Here is a 23269-nt window from a genome sequence, read left to right on the forward strand (position 1 = left end):
AATAGATTCCATGTTGCCGTCTGCGCAGTATCAGTATAAATCTCCTATTGTTCTATCACGGATGCCGTTCTCCGATTGGCTACGCTACTCAATATCTATCTGTGGTAGATAGTGAGTAGCCTAGCAGTGTATGCTTGTTAACAAAATAACGGCTGCTTCTTTGCACTTTTGAGGAGTCTGTGAAGAGGATTTAGAAAAAGTTATGAACAACTAGTAGATTATTGCTCAGAAAAACACGCCATAGAAATCCAGAGCTCATAATCTAATTGTTAAGTAGATCACAGTTGAAGTGAAAATGTGGCAAGAACAAAAATAAAGCGCCCAAGCAGTTAGACGAGTGTGTCTCTGATGTTCCTACCATTATTTTGACATCTTCAACATGGAATCTATTTGTTGTTCCTAATTCATTTACAATTCACGAGACAACTGATTGGAATCTCATGAATAAATCAAATCAACTTCATGTTTGTTGCTCCATGCTACGTACTTTATTTTGATGCTGGGGTTCTTGAGCCTCCTACACAGACGTCACTTGGCTTGTCACGCACCCCTCCCGTAAGGGAGTGTCACGCAGTCCTCTCGTAAGGGAGGAGTGCGTGACAAGCCATATTCTAGTTTTAGTGCTTTTCAGCCCGCACTCTCACACAATTAACTCAACCCAAACCACGCCATAATTAACTCTACTCCCGGCCTTCCCCCACTCCCCCCCCCACCCCGCCTCCACCCGCCACACAGACACTCCCTAATGTTCTGGTAACTCTTTGACTCCCGTTCGTTTGCCCCATAATGCAATCTTGACATCAGAAGAGGTATAAACAGTATGCTCCCACACTTAAACTGTAACAAAGAGCAGTTCTTTCTAGGTGATGGAAGGAAGAAACTTAGCTCTTAAGTAATTTGGTGTGTTGGAAATTAACCCACGCATTTCCTTTTGGGCGTTAGCTCTAGAAGGGAAAATTTACGGGGGACCATACGAGGTAACGAACATTCTTCGACCTTGGTGGTATTTGAAGCCACGATCTCCAGAGTAGATAACTGTTGCTCTATCGAGATACTAGGGCAGGCAATTGTACCTTAGATCTCAATCTTACAAGGGTTTGTTTGATACAAAACAATTGGCAGTTAGTCCTGTGGATTGGGTATACTCAGCCCATGGGTATATTAAATGAATCTGTTCTGGTCCGGGTTGTTCGAAATGTAGATAACGCTAGCCACCGGATAAATCACCATCCAGCGGATAGCATGGTTTGTTTTTTTAACACTTACCCACCAGAAAGCAATTTATCCAGCAGATAGCATTATCCTTCTTATGAACAACTGGGTCCTGTATTGCAGGTGTAATCTTGTGTGCTCTTGACAAATGACCGTCACTGATATAACAGTAGAGAATATTTGCACTTGCACAAGTCCAAGACCCCTATTTAAGTGAGACAATCGTGAAAAATACATATCATTTATTGAAATTATGCATCTTGTTCTACTGCATACAATTTTGTTACTCCACTTTCTTAGTGGGATATAACCTTTGAGTGTGCCGAGTGCATCTTTATTACTTAGTAATAACTGTCCAGCTGTAAATGTTCATTTTTTTGTTGTTGTTCTGATACAAAACAAGGTTTTAGAAGATTAGTGTAATCCTCTCAACTCTAATATATATTTGTTATTAGTAATTATTGGCAAAAAATGTTCTTCAGTTCCCCTGATTAAGGATACAGTAATCCTTAATGTAAATGTTCAAAGTTCAAAGGAGTTTGATTAAGAACTCCAGAAAAATAGGAAATGAGAATTTCCCTTTCTTCTCAAAAGAAAAGCTGCAAAATTACAATTCTTTTAGGTTACAAATTGGCAAATTTCAATTGCTTTGATTTTTGACATCAAAGCACTTAGTACAGCCAAAGCTTCACGTATGAGTATTTACAAATTTCTTGTACTTCAAGTCACACAAACAATTCTTTTCACACAGTATTCTACAGGTTTAAAACAAATTTCAAACCAAAAACGGCATCAAGTTTAACATACAACCAATATGCCGACAAAATCCAGCTGTTCTTTCATATGGCTACGTCCCTTATGTCTTAACACCACCTTGCTGCATCTGAGTATGTTGCTAATAAGCTTAAAATTGTGTTGTAGAAAACCAGCCCCAAAACTTGGTCTCACGGCTCTGCGCATAAGCAAGCCATAATGTTGGCTCATTCTTTTCCACTGTTTATCAAACAATCGAAAGCGAGCTGATAACTATTGAATAACATTTTCCTTCTAACAATGTCACAGTTAGTCTCGGTGATAGAGGTGCTATTTCTTATTACAATTCGTTTGTAAGTTCCAACTCCCATATATACACCGCAAAACTTTATTCCACGGATTAGTCTTAATTGTATTATGGTCTTCGATTGCTACAATTTATCTGGTTCAGTGTGGCACTTCATGGTTACGCTATAGCTTGCACATGCGCCGAACTGCGAGTCTCATTCCTCGAGTCTTCGTTTCTTACTGCACAAGTATAACAAAACGAGCGACTCTCTAGAGCCCCGTTACAGGATGGATTTTGATTGGCTTTTAAACATGCACAATTCAACCGGAAGGCCGATATTGTCAAATTTTCAAACTTTCAATCAGAAATTTCAGGGTCGCTCAGTTCCCGTGCAGCCGATGAAAGTACCATTCGAATTTTAGTCTGTTCTTATGCTTTAGTTTAGTTCAACATTGTCTTCTCCATACAAGCTTACTGATATATTTAGCGAAGTTAATGACTCAATTTCTTCCAAAGATTTAAACAAGAGGTTGTCAAGGTCTCTATTTACACCAGTGTGATCGTTAATTGTGAGTCTGAGCGTTGTCAATGAACAACTTTTTACCAAACCATTAGCCAGATTGTGCTCCCAACTTTTCCTCGTGTCAGTGTAGTCATGGACTGTAAGACTGAACGTAGTTAATGACTTGTTACTCGACAAACCTTCACCCAGACCGTTTCCCCAGCTACCTTCTGTGTCAGCATAGTTGTGGACTGTAAGACTGAATGTAGTCAATGACTTGTTATTCGACAAACCTTGACCCAGACCGTATCCCCAGCGGCCTCCTGTGTTAGCGTAGTCGTGGACTGTAAGAATGAATGTAGTCAATGACTTGTTATGTGACAAACCTTGACCCAGACTGTCTTCCCAGCTGCCTTCTTTGTCAGCGTAGTCGTGGACTGTAAGACTGAATGTAGTCAATGACTTGTTATTTAACAAACCTTGACCAAGACAGTATTCCCAGCTGCCTGATGTGTCAGCGTAGTTGTGGACTGTAAGACTGAATGTAGTCAATGACTTGTTGTTCGACAAACCTTCACCCAGATCTTTTCCCCAGGTGGTTACTCTGCGAGCGTAGTTGTGGACTGTAAGACTGAATGTAGTTAATGACTTGTTATTCGACAAACCTTCACCCAGACCGTTTCCCCAGCTGCCTTCTGTGTGAGCGTAGTTGCGGACTGTAAGATTGAATGTAGTCAATGACTTGTTATTCGACAAACCTTCACCCAGACCGTTTCCCCAGCTGGTTACTCTGCGCGCGTAGTTGTGGACTGTAAGACTGAATGTAGTCAATGACTTGTTATTCGACAAACCTCGACCCAGACAGTATCCCCAGATGCCTGATGTGTCAGGGTAGTTGTGGACTGTAAGACTGAATGTAGTCAATGACTTGTTAAACGACAAACCTCGACCCAGGCCGTTTCCCCAGCTGCCTGATGTGCCAGCGTAGTTGTGGACTGTAAGATTGAATGTAGTCAATGACTTGTTATTCGACAAACCTTCACCCAGACCTTTTCCCCAGCTGGTTACTCTGCGAGCGTAGTTGTGGACTGTAAGACTGAATGTAGTTAATGACTTGTTATTCGACAAACCTCGACCCAGACCGCATCCCCACAAGCCTGATACATCAGCGTGATCGTTTACTTCAAGACTGAATTTAGTCAATGACTTATTTTCCGACAAACCTTGATCCAGACCATACCACCAGCTTGCTTTGAATTCTGTGCCAGCGTTGTTGTGGACTAAATGAACGTGGCTGTCTACGGGAAAACTCAACTTAGTAAGTGACTTGCTTTCTAAGAAGATTTCCCTCACTTCATTCGGTGTTAAGTTACTGACGTCAACCGGAAGTGCAGATGAAGTTGTACAATTATTCTGAACATTTAAACATTCCCGGTCTTCGGTCACCAAACCATCCACGTTTAGAATGAAAGACTGCAGTTGACCTTCTCTGTGCAACCTTTGCAGAGCAGTTTGTCCACAACTTGTAATTTCACCACTCAGGTTAATGGTCAGTGAAAGGAGTACATTGCTAGTGACAAAAAAGTTTACCAGACAATCAGCAACGTTATTGCTCACTTTACCGTTGACATTCAATGTAAGACTGGATAATGGCGAAGTTTGTAGCAAGCGACCGCCAAGGATGTCTACGTTATGGATACTCAACTCACCCCACAAATTTATGGTCAAGGTTTTTTCTAATAGGCCAACTCTTGACATCGGATCAAGAAGGGAAAATGAAGCATCTCCAAATTTACCTTTCATGTTTGGATGGAGTGTAAAAGATTTCCAAGAGTTACGTGCTGTCAGTTCGTGAATCTTATCAACCACTCCTGTCCAATGTTCCGGCAAATCTCCAAGAACTTTCAACGCCAGAGAGTGCAAAGTTCTGTTTAGTATAAAACCATCTGCAAGCAAAGTGGCCCCATGATTGCTTAGACTTCCATGGATGACAACAGTGAAAGAATTCAGAGTGGTTTCTTCTGAAAGTCCCTCACTTAAAGCAGAAGCCAAGCAGTCTCCCATATCGCCAAAAAGGGTTAATGAGAAAGACATCAGCGATCTCTTGGAAAACAACAGTCTAAAAGCCTGAACAGCTGTGTTATCTGGAACACCGTAATACTCCAGGTCGACCGACTCCAACTGTGTACTTTTCAACAATCCAGTGCTGCTGATATCACGGGCCCAAGCATTACTGTTACTAAATAGTTTCAACTTTACAGTTGTTAGTGAATTACATAGTGACAATCCTGTTCCCAACATGTCAGCCACACCTGCGGGAATACTCTTAAATGTTTTGAGAGTCAACATAGACAGGGACGAATTAGATGACAAACCTTCCAACAGCGTTCTTGCCAAGAAATGTGTCATGTCAGTAGAAATAACAAGATCTTTCAAAGTTTTACTGTTTTCTAGAATGCCATGCAAATCCTCTGCACTGTCCTTGTCGAGAGCATGCACTTCAGTTAGGCTCAGTTTATGAAGCCCCCAAATTGGTTCTATATTACTGGCATGTGAGGAGGCTTGGCATGCATATCGCACTAGTCTTAAAGTGTGCTTATCTTTGAAGCTCAATTTTAAACTCTGAGGAACACTAATAGAACGGCAAACAACCATCGCCAAATCATTAGCAGCTCCACTCTCATTCAGAAGTTCAAATATGAAAAGGCCATCTCCTTCAAGACAAATGCTATACCACTTCCCGCAGAGGATCTCTCCAAGCTGATTGAAAAACATGGCTCCATCCTTGCCCAGAATACCAGCAGCAAACAAAAAGACTTGCCGGTATTTACCAGTGATATCACTCTTGTGTAGTTGAAAGTTGTCAAAAACGTTGATGTTTTGTTTCATCAACTGTATTAGGTATGCAGCAGCTAAAAACTCTTGAAACGTCCTGTGAAGAAAATGATACTGGTGTTTTGGATTGAGCTTCTTGACACTGGCTTCCATGAAAACAAGGCCCACTCTGGCAGCTGAAACACCTCTGCCATTGGTTCTCACTTTTTCTAGCTTGTCCAGTTCCTCTTGTGAGAAAGAAGGACGTTCTTCTAGGAGACATCTCCAAGCCAACTTTCCCAATACGAGCGTGCTATCTTCAAGTCGTTCCTCCAAAGCTTTATCATCTTCTTTGTCAACTTCCATATCATTTTTGGAGCAAAATCTCCTCAGCAGGCATCGATAAATAATCTGATAAAGCTTGGTACGTTTAGATGGCAGTTGCCCCTCGTGGTCTTCAAAAACAATGTAAAGAAGAAGTAAGTTCAATGGATTGTTTCGCAATGCATGTAGAAAAGTGTTTTCTAGAATGGCTTGAATCAGGCGTTCTCCTTTTGACAAATCTGCTTGTGATTGACCAACAGTTCTGAAATGTTTTCGGATGAACTCAGAAGCATCTTCAATGGTAAACCCATTAATTTGCAAAAGGGTGTCAAAGACATGGCGTTGTCGAATTTCAATTCCCTTCTCTTGACGCGAGGTGGCTAAAACAGAACAGCGTGACAAAACTTTTCTTTTCAACAGCTTATCGACAGCTTGCTCTGCTACTTGTGGTAACTCATCAAGGCCATCCAAGATTATAAGAATCTTGCCCTGCTTCTTCTCCTTGTTGATGTAATCCAGTAGCACTTTTTTCTCATTTTCCGTTATGTCCTCGGGTACTAGTTGATCGTTGATAGCTTGCGTTACATCTCCATCCATGTCGCGACACTTCAGAAGTAACATCAGCTTGAACACAGGGAAATCATGCTTCTTGGGTATTGCTTGTCTTGCCCAATCATTTGCTATTTTTAAGCAGAAAGTTGTCTTGCCGATGCCAGGGCTTCCCTCTACAAGCACCATTCTGGCTTTTTCTTGACTCCCCTTCCCAAACATAGAGCGGAGTCTTGGACGCCAGCCCAATTTTTCCTCTTGCTTGTTAAGGTTGAAAATTTCAAACATATGTATCTCTTCATCTGTCAGTTGAAAAGTACTTGTTCCTCTCCATTTGACTTCCAACCTGGTGTAGACTTCATCAAGAGGCAATTGGATGGTGTTCTCCCAAAGAAGTGGTTTCAAATTAGAACGTCTGATGCATTCATCTTTCAGAAGTTTGCAGAAAAAACGAGAATTAAATTTACCTGGAACGGAATGACAATTACTCCAAAGTCAGACACATTGTTTAATATGCTGTGCAGAAACTGTTACGTTAAAAAAGATGTTGCTCCAGTAAGTCAGTAAGTAATTCTAGATACTGTACAGTTCCGAGAGTAGCAACCCTTCCCCGAAAATAACAGCTCCCCGAAAGTAACGTTAATTTTTATCTTCCTATTGAAACCCGAAAGTAACGGTAACCCCAAAAGTAACAGCCCACCCAAAAGTTGTGGCCCTTCGAACAAGTCACTAAACTCAAGCACAATGCGTATGGGACAGCCTGACTGCAGTACTGAACAACTTGAACATTTTCTTGTGATTTTATTTCAAACTTAACTGAATTTTTCTTGAAACTATGATTTTTAAGCTGTATTTGTCTAGCAGCAGAGTCAAATGATATAATGTTAACAGTTGTATTGTGATAAAATGCGAGCATTATACTTTTGTCCTACAATGTCTAGTGCTCTTTTTGTTCTTTTTGTTTTTTTTTCCACATATTTACACCATTTTTATGTTACCGGTACATACATGTATGAATGTTTACAGTCTGCTTTGTTTATGTGGGTAGTTAGAAACATACATAAACAGAACTTTTAATTTCAAGTGTTACGCATCTGCTTTGTCTGAAAATACTGTGAATTACCATACAAACCTTTTTTAACCATCCGAAATTTACGGCTTCCCGAAAGTAAAGGCCCCTTTTGCCTGCTAAATCTGAAAGTAAAGGGGGCCACTTCTTTTGGAATTCTATGGCATTTCGAACAAGAAATTACCTTTGCCATGGTGCCTAGGTTGAGAAACAGTATTGGGTAGCCACCTTTTGCCTCTTTTTGAAGGATGTTCTCTGCTTTCTACAGAAATTAAAACAAGAAAAATTTACTACACTCATACACCTCACCATCAAACAAAGAAGCAGCCTGCATGTACAAAGAGCTTTCAGTGATCAAGTCAAACACTTTTGAATATTATATTTTCAAAACTAAACTAGAAAAATAAATTAACTGCCAAGGGTATTTTCAAGCACAAGCAGTTAGTCACAGCAGACTAGGGAAAGTCTTAGTGTGTGACCTTCTATGCAAAATGAAGCTATGGTTATATACCTGGAGGCAACATAGGAACTGGTTATGCATAAATGAACCAATAAAAATAATTCATTTGGACTTTGATCCTCTATAAGTTTACATTACACTCCAATATTATAAAATTTTCCTTTTGGCCTCATCTCAACTGAAGAGAAATATTGCAGACATGCCAATGTACTCAATCGTGTCTGTGCATAATAAGTATGTCCATATGTAGCCTCAAAACAATGCGATGTGGTTGTTGACATCAACAGACAATGTTTTAAGTAACCTTGAATTATCACCAACAATACTTTCCTTTTGCACCTATCTATAGCTATTAGAACTCCTGCTTTGATGTTATAGCAGCTAAAGCTGCCTACATCCAACACCATTACATACATGTATAGATGGAAATGGCTGGACAGTGATTCAGAAAAAGCCATGCGATTTGTTGTCATATACACATGCACATGAAGTATTATACATAGATTGTATTAACTATGTAACACCTAATTTCAAATAATACATGTACAGTGTATCATTCAAATCTGGCCTAAATGCAAACATCTATTATTCCCTTTCACATGAAAAGGGCTGAAAAGATGTCTGCATGCAGGCTATACAATTCTTGATAAAAGTTTGTAAGTCCTTTCTATTCAAAGCACTTAACAATATGCCATTTATGAGTTGCCCAATTTGCCTCTATGTCAAGACGAGTCATTGTGCAAAACCACTCTTACGAAAATTCGTTTCATCTGTACTTCTGTTTTCATGCAAATCACACTCCTTTCCATATCAAATGTTTTGCACAAGGACTCATTTTGAAACAGAGGTAATGGTAACTTAGAAATGACCTATTGTAATTGCTTGTTAGAGGAAATTAGACAATTAATATCTCAATGTATTAAAAGCTGTACCTTCATGGAGAACTTCTAGATGAGTGGGTTTTTCAAAACTTCGAGAAGGTGCACAGGAAAGTACTGGATTGCACTCCACTGTCAATGGATGCCCAGTACCTACAGATCGACCTTCAAGCAGAAAACATATGTAAACGATATTGTCTTCCTCACAACTATTTCTGTTGCAGTTGACTGTGTATTGTGGATGTGTATGTTTATAACTATACACAAGTATAAGATTTCATTTACAGGTAAAATACGAATTTTTTGGGACTGGAGAAAGAGGCTGGGTTTTTTGTCACAAAGCCCTGCATATAATCTACCAGCTACTGATTGAAAGTATTTCATTTCCTTTGAACAAATATTTTTACTCCCTACTACCCCTTTTGCCCCATTTCTAAATTTATATAGTTATGTTTGACTCGATCTTTGTGCCAAAAGACTGTTACATTCAAGAAATACTGAAGATTGTACCCTTAATATCAATTTTAGTGACTGCATTTTGACCTATTTCTCTTTTGTTTGATCCTGATTCCTACCTTGACAGAAGTCCTGCTTGACCCCTTCCTCTTCTTCATCGTGAAATATTGGACTGACAGGTTCTTCAGGTGCTGCACAAGCTCCATGGGAAAATGATAGACTACTATCCACTGCTGAAGGCTGCCCAGTGCTGGAAGAACCTTTTAAGCAGAAAACACATGCAAGATTTAACACTGCAGCTTTTAAAGTAATTACGAACAAGAAACACACTGTATCAAAAATCCTTGCAAGCACACCAGGTCATAATAAACACTTAGTTTCTTTCATGAGCAGGGAGCATGTGAAGTCTGATCTTAACCTGCAACTCTGGTTCACGTTTGAATTCTCTCAATCACCCCCCATGTTTGTATCAGCTGGCGAAACCTGGGTGGCATTTACCAATTTTTTCATCATTACACTGTACATGCACAGTCATTCAGACTGTACATGTATGTACTGTATGCACATACAAGAGAAACCACTCTAACGTACACTACAAGTTAGTACATATAAGTGCAAATTAAAAACCATGCATTTATCCTACCAAAAGTAAGATGGAGCATCTTTTCCACAAGATCATCACACTGTTTCTGCCAGCTGTACTTCTCAGCAAACTTTTCACGAAGAAGGTTGGCATCTTTAAGTCGAACCTCCCTGCCTTTTTGACGGACAATTTTGATAGCCTTCGCCCATTCTTTTGGATCTTCTGAATCCACTACATGATAGAAACCTGAGGGAACTTTCTTCAAAGCATCTCCAAGTCCCGAGTTACCACTCACAAGTACAGGAAGACCAGCAGATAGAGCTTCTAGAGCAGTCAAGCCAAAGCCCTCAGTCCTTGATGGCATGATTGCCAGATCTACCTCGCAAAACAATTTGGCTAGCTCTTCCCTACTTTCCTTAAAGCGGCGAACAGTTAGCTGACTTGGAGGGATACCATGCTCGAGTAACTTTGCTGCCATGTCATCCTCTTTACCTGTTGGTGCTCCCACAAACATCAGGTGGTATGATGTGTCTTTCAGTTTGGGGACTGATTGCACAGCAATGTCATATCCCTTCAACTTGAAATCTTCACTATCACCACGTCCAAATACCAAAACATAAAACGTACTTCTTTCTTCAGTGGCTTGTTGAACACTGTGAAACTCCGGGAAAATGCTTGGGGTGAGATTTATAACATCTTCATCTTTCCTACTAAAACGGAGGTAATGGGAGTAGGCATCTGCTAGCTTGGGTCCAACAGCAACAACTTGATCAGCCCGCTCACAGAGTTTTACTTCTGCTTGGTGTTTTTGCTCCCCTTTGAAAATTGCTTCTTCATAACTCTTGTACATCCCAAGTTCTTCAGGAGCTGTGTGGACAACTTGAATCCACTTACAATCATGTTGACGCTTTATGAGTGGTATTTGACGACCAAGGTGAAGACCATGTCCAATTACACAGTGAGGAAGATGATTTTTAGGCAAAAAGAACAACCTGTCTATTGGCTCAAATCCGGGAAGTTCTTCTGCTTCAATGAGCTGAACATTGTGACTGCTGGCAACTTTCTTATCTTCTTCACCACACTTGGGGAGATAGACACAAACTTCCACATTAGGGTGTTTAGCAAATTGTATTGCTAGTTCTCTGCTGATTGTCGACAAGCCTCCCTTTGATGATCTCCATTCACTACTTAACAGAGTAACTCTCAATAATTGGTTGGTGGACACTCTTGGTCCTTCTTCCAGGCCTTCCTGTGGTGTAGAGGCTGTACTGCGAAAGGATGATCCCTTCAACAAGAAATAATAAAAACAATTCAAGACTTGATCAAATCAATTTAAGGACATTCGTGCTAATTGTTTCTGTGCATCCTTTCTGCGTACGCGTACGTACGCTAAGTACTAAAATGAGCAGCAATAGGGCAGATGGCCATTGCTATAGCTTTGCCTGGATTTAATATCTTGGATGTTCGGTGACCCTTACTTTTCTATCCAGAAACAGATTTTATGTACAATTATCTCCACGTTGTCCAAAAATGAACAAAAAATCAATGTGGGAAGTTAAAAAAAATTCAAGATTTCTGTCCATGGGGCTTCGAATCCTGCCATCTTGCACCTGCAAGGCACCTGAAACTATGGTCGCTAAATGCGAACTTGTTCTTTAAGGAACCTCACAAGTTGACTAAATTCACTCAATACATGTAGGCCCAATTGAACAGTATGTGGCAGAGAACATTTCACTTCAAAGATCTAATTGCATTATTTTCGGGTTTACGGACACTGTGGCCTTGTTCGGTAACGAAGCCAATTTTTTCAGATTTAGAGTGTTCTTCCGGGGATGTTCTCTCCAAACAAAGTCAATGACCCCCATTTTTTTTTACATTTCTCACATAATTAACTCATCTTCTTACAGTGGTAAAAGTCTCAGAAAAATATCAATGTCAAGCCTGCAAATAACAGTCGGTCATCGGACAATTGTCCGGTAAATTTGAGGTTTTGACAGGTAAAAGCTTAGCCTGGTCAAACACTCTGACCGGGCATTTCTGCTAAAATGGAAAATATTTTAACTGGAAATTTGTGGCCAAATATGGGACAAGTTATTTTGTTATACTGCCACACAATACTACGCAAAAGTGCTTTGTTATCGGTTTGCTTTTATTCCAGTTCTAAGAATTTTATCACACGCAGTGCGTCGTCTCAAATGTTATGTCGAATTGTACTGATTGTAAACACATGCCATCAGTGCCACTATTCCTACGTGTTAATTTACGCATTTTGCGGTGGCGTTGTGAAAGATCATGAAGCCCCATTTAGTCTGAATTACGTTCATCTGAAAAACTACTAAAAACTGAGGTCTTATGTAATTACTCACTGTTTGTTGCCACCAAGAGTTGTGAAATGAATTTTCAGTCGCACATTGACCTGATCAAAATATTATGGAAATTGAATACACGGCCCAAATACTCACGTTTCGTTTATGTGAATGCAATCGCTTTCAAAAACTTTAAAACCTCTAAAACGTAACCAAATGTTTTCCTAGTCCGTATGATCAAAAATCAGTTTAATTTTTAACTCTTTATAGTTTTTTTTTTTATGTCTGTCAACTGGTGTGGTTGAAATATAGTTTCCGTACCACAGAAATGTTTTCGTGAAAAGCGTGAATGTACAGATTAGTCACGCTTTATAGTCACAACCACCTCCAACTCCACATTTTAAATAATTACGCAAATTTTTTATTCGATTGACCCCAAAAACTTTCAGAGGAAACTTGCTTTCAGAAAAAGTCGAAGAATTCATTTCAGCCAATTTTCAAGTCTCTGAATGTTATTGTGGAGTTTTATACTGACAAGCTGTCCACACGGGAGATTGTTTCATCACCTTTCCTGTTTTCCTTAGACGTTGTGGGAAACTTGATACGTTGGAAATGCTCATGTGACTAGGGGTATAAACGTTTGTAAATTTGTCAATTTTCAAGAGGTAAAATAATACCAGAAGTGATGTAAAGGTCCCCTTGCTGGTGCTAGTAGCGATTTAGTAGCTTTTCGAATTTACAACCAATATTTTGGTGAAGAGTCTACTTAACAAATAGATTCCTTGTTGCTGTGCGTCTGCTCAGTAATAGATCACAGATGACGTCAAAATGTGGTAAGAACAAAAAAGTGGTACCTGAGGCGATAGCCGAGTGTGTCATTGACGTTCAATCGTGCGTCTGTCCTCTAATAGATCATAGGCGAGAACCAATCAAAATGCGAGAATAACTTGAGTTATTATATAATCGCTAATACTTCATAGGTGAGAACCAATCAAAATGTGAGAACAACTTGAGTTATTATATAAACTAAAAAACCAAAATGTCTCAAATGTCTCTTTTTAATTTCTAATGACAAACAATTTTTTTTGTCCGACCAGACTGGCTTTTTGTCAGGTCAAAACTTGTCCTTGTCCTGACAAATGACCTGCCTATAGACAAAATTAATTTGCAGGCTTGAATGTTGGAAACTTTTTGCATGAACGTCCTTAATCGTTGTCACAAACAGTCTGAAAAGGGTTTGGGCAATGTACTGTTAATTTGAACATTTAAAATTTTGTCACTGCCCAAGAAATTTCTTAAAGTAACAGCACACCTCAAAACATGATGATACGTACAATATGTAAGTAGAGCAGGGAGGTTTATTTTTTGTTTTAATGAAAAATCAGATAAGTGTGACATTGGTTAAAAGGTCCATTACTGTAAGTCATCAGATGCGATTTGAGGTTCATTATGTGAAAAAGCAAGATAGCGTGATTTTAAAAACGGTGTTATTATTGGTTTCAAACCTGAAATTTGTACCTTCATGTATTTCAGCCAAATAAAAGGTAATAAACCAAGCTGGATCAAATAAAAAGGAAAAACCATGAGGAGTTTAAAAGAAGAAATTACCTTTTCCAGCCTAGACATCACAGGAAGCCTTTAGAGAACAACTTGTATGCTCACTCTAAAATATGGATTGAAGTAAATATACATGTAAGTAAACATTGACTTGACTGTATAATTATGAAGAGTATTATAAGTGTCTGAATTAATGAAGAGGTTGAAGAGAACTCCAATGATGTATACATAATTCTCAATAACGATGAAACCAAAATTAAATTAAACTCATCAAAAATAGATGAGCTTGGGGAGTGGTGCCTAAAAGGAGGGTGAAGCCACAAGTGCCACCGAGCGGAACGCATAGGGTAACCATGACAACTCTGTGAGCCCAAATAAATGCACCATGAGAACTATCCGATAGCGATAACAAACGCGGAATGACTTGACATCTGAAGCTTAACTGTAAGCCATGTGGTGCCTGTAGTGTATGTCCATATATGGTATTTCCTTATTTGGAAGTGACCATGTGCTTGAATAGAAGAGACCATCTAAAATGGCGGATTAAAACGTTGTGTTGTTAAATCCAGTCTCTGTTTGTTCCGCAAACACCACATTTTGGCGACGAGGATGGCGGTCACATTAAGTGGATTACCGTGCATATCTCCCTTCGACTGCATTGGGGAACCAGCCACACTGGCTCAACGCTGGGACAAGTGGAAAGCTGAGTTCGAACTATTTGTGGCAGCTTCGGGGGTTGAAGACAAAGTGCAAAAGCGAGCTCTACTTCTACATCTCGCAGGACCTGGAGTCCGTGAAATTTTCAAAACGTATTCAGCTGAAGTGCGAGGAGACAACAAAGAGTTCGATAAAGCGATGAAGTGTCTCTCGGACCATTTCAAAGTGAAGAAGAACGTACCTCTAGCGAGACAAAAACTGCTTGCCAGCCAGCCGAATCCGGGCGAAAAGATCAACAACTTCGTTACGCGTTTGAAAAGTTTAGCGGAACACTGTGACTATGGTGAAGAAGAAGATAACCAGGTGAGAGATATTGTGATTTCGCATATCACGAATAAGGAACTGAAGGGCAAATTCTACCGCGAAGAAAACCTTAGTCTGACCAGACTTCTGGAAATCGTGAGCACCTATCACCATAAGGATGCCTTGGTTCTCGTAAGCGAAGAAACTGTGAATCGTACCTGGGAAGACCGAAGTAAGGGCGATAAAGGAGCGAAGAGCAAGCAGCCATGGCAAGGCAAATGTTGGAGATGCGATAAGACAGGTCACATGGCGAAAGATTGTAAAGTTTCTCGTAACCATACTTGCAGCAAATGTGGAAAACGTGGGCACGTGGAGGTCTGTTGTCACACGAAACAGGATAAACATGGCAAAGGAAGAGGCAAATCTGGAAGAAAACGAGAAGGCGTACGAACCATAGGCGACCAGCCTGACCAAGATGACGTGGAAGGAAGCGAAGTCAGTAAAGATGATGGATTCTATGTCTTTAGCACCTCAGATGGTGAGTCAAACACTTTACCTCTTATGATTGAAAGTGAAACTGTCAATGTCATCATAGACTCAGGTGCTACCTGCAACTTAATGTCTGAGCAAGTGTTTGATAAAGTGTCCAATGGAAAGCTAGAGTTGTTAGAGACTGACAGGAAAGTTTATGCTTATGCATCTCAGCAGCCGTTAAAGCTTAGAGGAAAATGCATGTTGAACATTAGTGTACCTAATACACTAACGTCGTTGAAAGCTGAGTTCTTCGTAATGCCAGGCTCCGCAGACACATTGCTGGGCAGGAGCTCTTCTGAAGAATTAGGTGTCTTGAAAGTGGGTGTTTCTGTGAACGCTTGTCAACTCAAAGATGTTACTGATAAGAAGGCTGCCCTTAAGGCAAAGTACCCTCAAGTGTTTACTGGTCTTGGAAAATTGAGAAATTTCCAATTAAAACTGCATGTAGATGAAAGTGTCACCCCAGTTGCTCAAGCTATGCGAAGAATTCCGTTCAGCAGGAAACAAAAGGTTGTTGACAAACTAGAGGAACTTGAGAAGCTTGATGTGATAGAGAAAGTGAACGGTCCAACAAGTTGGATTAACCCCCTTGTTAGTGTCGAAAAGCCAAATGGTGATGTTCGCATATGTTTAGATATGAGACAAGCCAATCGAGCGATATTAAGAGAAAAACACCCTGTGCCTACCATTGAAGAGACACTGCAAGAAATTTCAGGGGCAAAAGTGTTCTCCAAGTTAGATTTGAACATGGCATTTCACCAAGTAGAACTTGCTCCAGAGTCAAGAGACATTACCACTTTTGCAGGACCTAATGGTCTTTACCGCTACAAACGTCTGATATTTGGTGTCAATATGGCCACTGAGAAGTTCCAACACATCATCTGGCAGATACTCAAAGATTGTCCTGGCGCTCACAATATTCATGATGATATCCGTGTAGTTGGCGCTTCTGAAGACGAACATGACGAAAGGTTGAATCAAGTCATGAAGAAATTAGAAGAGAGTGGCTTAACACTGAATTATGAAAAGTGCCAGATCGGCGTGAATAGCATGGAGTACCTTGGTAACGTGTTAACTGACGAGGGATTACAAGTATCTGGTGACAAAGTTGAAGCCATTGTGCAAGCACCAAGACCAAAGGACCAGTCAGAGCTGCGAAGCTTCCTTGGTTTGGCACAATATTGTTCAAGGTTCATTCCAAGCTTCGCGATCATTGCCAGCCCACTGTGGGATCTAACCAAATCACATGCCAAATGGCAATGGGGCACTGCTGAAGAGAAGGCTTTCCAAGCAGTCAAAATGCAGCTGACGCAGGCACCAGTCATGGCATTCTTCAAACAAGGAGCGGAGACCCGTGTCACCACAGATGCCTCACCAGTAGGTATCGGAGCTGTCTTGGAACAAAAGCAAGCTGATGGCCTGTACAGACCTGTACACTATGCTAGCCGAAAACTAACTCCACCCGAGAGCAGATATTCTCAGTTTGAGAGGGAGGCACTGGCGGTGAAGTGGGGCTGTGAGAAGTTCTTCCTGTACATCCATGGAAATGAGTTCGAAATTTGCACTGACCATAAGCCGCTGGTCACTGTGTTTGGTCCACATTCAAAACCACCTTCAGCCAGAATTGAAAGATGGTTGTTATACATGCAGCAGTTCAAGTTTAGCATCAGACACATCCCTGGCAGAGAAAATGCCGCTGACGCATTGAGCAGATTGCCAGTAGATAGTACTCCTGATGCAGCCATCAAGCAGACAGAAGAATATGCACGCAGCATAGTTGCTGATGCCATACCTGCAGCATTAGCACCCCGCCAAGTTGAGAGAGAATCAGAGCGAGACCCTACCCTGCAACTGGTTCGCCATGCCATAACTTCTGGTGATTGGTCGAAACTCCAAGGAACAACCTACAAAGCTGTTAGAAATGAACTCTGGATAATGGGACAGCTGGTTATGAGAGGAAACAAAGTTGTCATTCCAGAAAAGTTGTGGAACCAGACCATTCAACTGGCTCATGAGGGTCACCAAGGGATGGTGCGAACGAAATCTCAATTAAGAGAGAAGGTATGGTGGCCAGACCTTGACAAACAAGTTGAAAAGTTAATCTGAGCCTGCTACCCATGCCAGCTGGTTGGACCCAGACCAAAGCCAGAACCAATAAGGTCAACACCACTGCCTCAAGGCCCATGGAGTGAAATTGCTGTGGACTTACTAGAGATTCCAAAGAAGGGACACTTGCTCGTTGTAGTTGACTATTATTCTAAGTGGCCAGAAATAGCTTTTCTGACCAAGACAGATGCAGGAAATGTGATCAAATGCATGGAGAGCATGTTTTGCACTCATGGTTTGCCTGAAACCCTCAGAAGTGATAATGGTCCACCGTTTGCTTCACGAGAATTTGAAGGATTCCTCGAGTACTTATCGATTGATCACAAGAAGGGCATCCCGTATTGGCCTCAAAGTGATGGCGAAGTAGAGAGGCTCAACAAAACCCTCCTGAAGGCAATCCGAATAGCACAACTACAAGGCAAAGATTGGAAGAGAGAAGTACAAGACTTTCTTTTCCAGTATCGCAGCACTCCCCATACAGTCACTTCACTATCTCCAGCTGAGCTCCTTATGGGCAGAAAGTTAAGAGATAAGTTGCCACAGGTTAAACCTTCTCGTGATCAGGCTACTGAAGCAGAGTGGCAAATTCTTCACAGAGAAAGGTATGCTCGCAGGAAGCTAAGAGAGAAAGAGTATGCTGACTCAAAGAGACATGCCACAACAAGTGACATTGCAGAGGGCGACATGATCCTGCTACGTCAGAAACGCGAGAACAAGTTGTCACCAACATTTGAGCTCGAGCCGTATCGAGTAGTAGAGAAGAATGGAAATGCAGTTATCATTGAGAATTCTTCTGGCCAAAGTAAAATGAGGAATACTGGTCACATGAAGAAGTTTGTAGACCCAGGTGCTTCAGGAACTGAGCCCCCGGCTCCGTCAAAAACAACTGACACACCCAAAGAAGGAGCTAGTTTCGAGCAAGATTCGATGGATGGAATTCAGCCGGATTCCCAAAGACAAACTGTACCTTCTGCAGTTCCAGAAAAGCCAGATAGTTGTCCAGTCAGAAAAAGAGAGAGCCCTAAGTGGATGAAGGACTTTATTTGCCAAAAGTGACTGAACTCTAAAGACTGTTTATCGTGTATCAATTATCGACATTTTATTCATTTGTTTTGAGACATTGAACTGAAAGAGCCAAGATTAGTTCATATGTTTTTTTTATTAGACTTTGTGGAGCTCTTCATTAAGTTAGGGAGGGATGTAGTGTATGTCCATATATGGTATTTCCTTATTTGGAAGTGACCATGTGCTTGAATAGAAGAGACCATCTAAAATGGCGGATTAAAATGTTGTGTTGTTAAATCCAGTCTCTGTTTGTTCCGCAAACACCACAGTGCCCCTGCACGAAGCCCCCGGCCACCCCACACCAAAACCCTGGGAGATACTGCTGGCCAGCATTGTCTCACGTTTAACTTAGCCTAAATTACATTTAGCCACATATTAACTTCAAATAAGCCTATGTAGCAAGTGTTCCTGCATCTTAGGTGCACAAAATTTGAGGCACAAGCAAACAACAGGAGAGAGAAGACAAAAGCATTCTGTCAAAAAAGACCACCAATTTTTCATAGCTTGTAATTGATGAACAAAATTACCACAGCAAGCTGTATCAATCATAAACCTGTTCCTCGGCAAAATTGTGCCATTTACTGGCATTATTGTTCTCCATTCTCACACTCTTTTTTGCCCTTACCCTAGTTTTCACACCACCAATATGGGTAAATCTCTAGCAATTTGTATGGGAATGCTGGTTAAGAGGGCTTAATTCAGATAATGTATTAGCAGTAATGTACACACATGTAAGCATTGATCTGCAATTTTGTTCATACATAAAAATGTAAAAATCCTGTGATGTAAATCTTATTTATAGTGGTCATGCACTTAGCTATACTAGCACTAAGCTTATTATAACTAGTTTACAGGCATGCCACTGAAACAAAGGAAACAAATATTTCAAATAAACGTAACAGTCAAAAATCCCAACTGGCAGGAGGCAGACCGGTTGGCTATTTACAAAGCGTGACCCAGGATTTAAACTCGGGAATACCAAGAAACAAATCCCGCTAGTGGCACGGTGGAGGCCTTGAACCCGGCATCTCCGGATTAAAACACCAGCGCCCTAAACCACTCAGCCACGCTGCCTCCACAAATCATATTCATAGTGTTATAAAACAACTGTAACAATAAAATCAAAATAATGAAAATTATCATTAATTATACATTAAAATAATTATGCTAAGTTACCTGTCTTTAATTATGATTTCAAATACATAAGAATATGCAAAAAATTAGTTTACTCACCAGCAGTTACAACATACATCTCTTAGCATCTTGACAGAGCAATCACCAAAATCTTACAGGATCTCGTGTCTTACGAATAATTTCAGGAAAAGAGAAAACTGAAAAAAAATGAAAGCAGAACATTGTATTAAAGATTACGAAAGCATAACATATGTACTGTATATAGCAGTTAAATGACTATTTTTTAACCGCGCGGCCATGGGCTACGTGCAGTTCATGTTCTACCCTTGGTTTATTATTTTTTTTTTTTCTTTGTCAGTGACCAGATCCAAACTCCCTCTCGACCAAATTTTGAGTCACGCATTCTGGGATGTTTATTCGCCAAAAGCTGTTGAAACATTAATACACTGACAAACCTCCGATTACAAAATCACACCGAACCCCCACACGTTGCAAAAAAAATCTCTTCAAAACCCTGACTTCGAAGCGATATATCACTTTAGCGTTAACAGCTACCACACATTGGCAGAAGGTAAATCTATTCCTTAACAATCCAGCTTTATTGTGTTAAAATTTCAGCGAAATCAAACAAAACCAGAATTAATTAGAATTTTTTTGTGACCTCAGTCCCCAAACTTGACCTAACAAAGGAAGCCACGGTCACCCGTAGTAACCGAAAAACACAAACATAACAAAGCCGATGTTTCAGCCAAAAAATTCCAGAATTATCGCCTGAGAGCTTAAACTTGAGTGGGAACATCTTTTCCGAACTTTTTTCAAATGATTTAGACGAAAGACTGGCCTCAGCGGGCTACAAACAAGACCAAGAGAAAAAACAGACCAAGACAGCAGAATAAGCTGATAATATTTCATCGCGTGGCTTTTGGCACGAAAACGAAAATACAGCTTACTTCTGGATAAATTCAGCCTTAGAAGCCAGCAACTGGTCCCAAATTACTTTCTGTATCCTTACAAATGTCCTGACTTCCATCTCCAAATTTGAGCAAATGAACATTTTGCCGACGGCGACCGCCATTACGGTGGCTTTGATACTAAATTAGCTAACTTGACAAAATTCTCCCGAGGGGGGGAAATGACGAAAAGAGCTGAAAAATGGCCTGTAATTGGCTGATGATGAGATCATCCCACTGTCCAAATTTGGTGAGAATCGAAAGTAACCCCAATTTTCTGTCACGTTTTCAATCTGTGGTCACTGGAGTGACCAAAATCGATACATTGGTCAGGATAGAGTTTTATTATTAAATTATATGCCTTGTGTGACTACTTTGCTAGCCCTTTACTCATGGAAAACACCAATGAAATTTAATCATGACTTTTAAGAAAGAAAGCTGTTGTTAATAGTGTTATTATCGTGTCGTTCATATCGTTCATGCCCATACATAACCCGAAGAAAGTTCTAGATTAAGACCATTACGTCATTGGAGATTTGTCAATGGCTACCACTGATGGTGCAACAATACAGTTTGTGTTGATCAAGTGATGTGATGTCTACAGTAAGAAAAGAATCATCAATGACTGCTTTGGAATGTGCACTGCATTCCGACGGTAGTGGTAAGTAAACAGTTAAATTTTAAAAGCGCGGTTGTAAGATCTAACAGATCTTTTTGTTTTATTTTGAGGTTTGCACAAAGAAATGTTGATCTTACAAAATGTTTTTCTTGTTAAAAATCTCTTCAGAAAAACTATCAAATTATGCCAGTTTTCTCCAAAGTTCTCATCTTTTTCCTGCTGTTCTACATGCATGTACCTGGATACATCTAAGAAAAAAATATGCAGCAGGACGGTGCTCTAGAAGTGCTGGGGTGCCACAGGTGACTGGAAAAACTTACTATTTTCCTGTATAGGCTTAAGCCCTGGTCACCCAGGATTTTATGGTTACAAAACTTTGGGTTCCTCATCATTTTTCTAAGATCCCAGCCTTGATGCAGGATCATTAACAAGCTCAACCACTTTTCCAGACTGGTGCAAATTAAAAATGACCCCCATGCAGTCTTTTTTTCTAGGGGAATTTTGCCTGGTAAAATTAGCTGCTGCCCTTGGCTAGATGACTAGAATGTGTGTCCCTGCATACTTGTACATTAATATGTTTTCCTAATTTCAATTTGAAATGCAAATAATAAATTACGATCTTAATCAAGTTCCCACCTTGCTTATATTCTGAGGTAGAGAATTATTGAGGAGTTTTTGCCATTTGTTTGTTTATGTTCTGTGTAAAATGCAGAATACAGACAAACTCCAGTTAAAATGCACACTTTATGTTAAAATAACCTAAAGCTGTTTTAAGCACTTAAGCCCTAGGGGAAAAAATGCAGAGCATTCTTTGTCAATTGTGCATGGCTAATGATCTGAGGCCCCAGTTATACGGTCTTGGGTACCCAAGACAACCCTCCCCCTTAGGCATATGTGAAAATGTTGTCTCTGTAGTCCAATCAAAGTTGACCCCACATGATGATTCATAGAGTTTTATAAACCTGCGAGCCAGCGAGCCATGCGAGCCAAAGGGCGAGCCATGCGAGCCATGCGAGTCATGCAAGCCCTAGTAAAAATGTTAAGATTTTTTATTTGTTACATTTACATTCACATGAGAACAAGAACAAGAGCAACGGAACAAGATGAATAAGATCGCAATATTAAATTCTTGCAATATTAAATTCTAAGGGAAGGGACAACCACATGCAGCAGTCAGCCAACCGACAAAGTTTTGGTAACTCTGATTCACTAAAGAGCGAACCTGTTAAACTTACGCGATTCACTCACCATTCTTGACGCCAATACACGGAGTTGCCCTGAAGTACTGTTCTCTTTTTTCTTGAATGATTTTCAACGTGGATATCAATGAATGACAGGTGCCAATGGATACCATTCACTTACCCATTCGAGTAGCGGTGGGGCGGTGTAGTCGTACGTTTCTCTCGGAAAATTTCTTTACTTTAGTCCTGAACCTTAATAAATTTTTGACGCATCGTTTTTATTTTTGCAGATCCTGAGCGATTTGAATACACAAAATTTTCTCCAAACAACAAAAATATGAAACAAAGAAAAAAATTCATCACACTCAGGGTAGCCATTACTATGACACAAGACTTGGCACGATGTGCAGATGTTTAGAGCATTTTTCATATTTCCCGCACCAGCAATAGTTCTGGTAACCGAAGCGAGATTAGGATTTTCTTTTGGGAATATTTCAATTGTAGGCACTTTTGTAGCTAAATTTTTATTTAAAATTAATTTCCCAGGCCCGGAAAGAGAGAGTACTCTAGGAGCGAGGTTGTACCGTTTATACTCATCCCAAGGGTCATCTCCGCTTTCAAGATGGCGGGCGAGCGGTTTATAGCGATAGTTTAGTGATAGTCGGGCGCGAGATCTATGTTTCTTGGCGAAAAGTCGACGACCTCCCAGACCAGTTGAAGAAAAAAAAAATACTCGCATAAATGGCTCGCATGACTCGCATGACTCGCATGGCTCACACCGTGGCTCGCATGGCTCGCTGGCTCGCTGGCTCGCAGATTTAGCAGACCCTGATTCATATCCCTTATTGAATAATCAAATGTGCAAATAACACTCTTGCTTTTGAGTTTTCCTCAGTCATTCAATCAAAGTGGGTTTTGCAGGGTTAATTTTCACTTCTATGATATAAACTTCTGCTTTAAATCCTAAA

The 23269-nt window shown here is 40.3% G+C and overlaps 3 protein-coding genes across 5 annotated transcripts in view; all 3 read right to left on the reverse strand.

The window, feature by feature from the left end:
• Positions 1–2632: 2632 nt before the first annotated feature.
• LOC145468225 (uncharacterized) overlaps positions 2633–23269 on the reverse strand; it is a 54887-nt gene continuing 34250 nt past the window's right edge. For all 3 annotated transcript variants that reach the window (XM_081451895.1, XM_081451893.1, XM_081451894.1), the window contains one exon: positions 2633–3886. In XM_081451895.1, the coding sequence (XP_081308021.1) occupies positions 2691–3886 (1196 nt within the window). In that variant the 3' untranslated portion in view covers positions 2633–2690. The remainder of the gene's footprint in view (positions 3887–23269) is intronic.
• LOC145468601 (protein NLRC5-like) lies at positions 4307–7792 on the reverse strand. Its single transcript, XM_081452329.1, has 3 exons — positions 7697–7792; positions 4466–6910; positions 4307–4326 (listed from the first exon to the last, which is right to left on the reverse strand). The coding sequence occupies exons 2-3, from the start codon at positions 6729–6731 to the stop codon at positions 4307–4309; spliced, it is 2286 nt and encodes a 761-aa protein (XP_081308455.1). The 5' UTR covers positions 6732–6910; positions 7697–7792.
• On the reverse strand, positions 8876–13961 carry LOC145468602 (D-inositol 3-phosphate glycosyltransferase-like). The gene is made up of 4 exons (XM_081452330.1): positions 13804–13961; positions 9934–11174; positions 9426–9556; positions 8876–9078 (listed from the first exon to the last, which is right to left on the reverse strand). Exons 1-4 carry the CDS (start codon positions 13819–13821, stop codon positions 8876–8878), a joined length of 1593 nt encoding a protein of 530 aa, XP_081308456.1. The 5' UTR covers positions 13822–13961.

This window comes from Orbicella franksi, chromosome 14 (assembly GCF_964199315.1).
Source record: "Orbicella franksi chromosome 14, jaOrbFran1.1, whole genome shotgun sequence".
NCBI lineage: Eukaryota > Metazoa > Cnidaria > Anthozoa > Scleractinia > Merulinidae > Orbicella > Orbicella franksi.

Excerpts from the sequence above, each read along its gene's own strand:
- LOC145468602 (XM_081452330.1), bottom strand. Across the intron at positions 9,557-9,933 it reads TTTGGTAGGATAAATGCATG|CACTGGGCAGCCTTCAGCAG; the intron begins GTTTTTAATTTG and ends AGGTTCTTCCAG. Across the intron at positions 9,079-9,425 it reads CAAGCAGGACTTCTGTCAAG|TCAACTGCAACAGAAATAGT; the intron begins GTAGGAATCAGG and ends CACAATACACAG.
- LOC145468601 (XM_081452329.1), bottom strand. The coding sequence starts at position 6,731 with ATGTTTGAAATTTTCAACCTTAACAAGCAAGAGGAAAAATTGGGCTGG. Across the intron at positions 4,327-4,465 it reads CTTGACCATAAATTTGTGGG|CAATGTACTCCTTTCACTGA; the intron begins GTGAGTTGAGTA and ends TTTTGTCACTAG.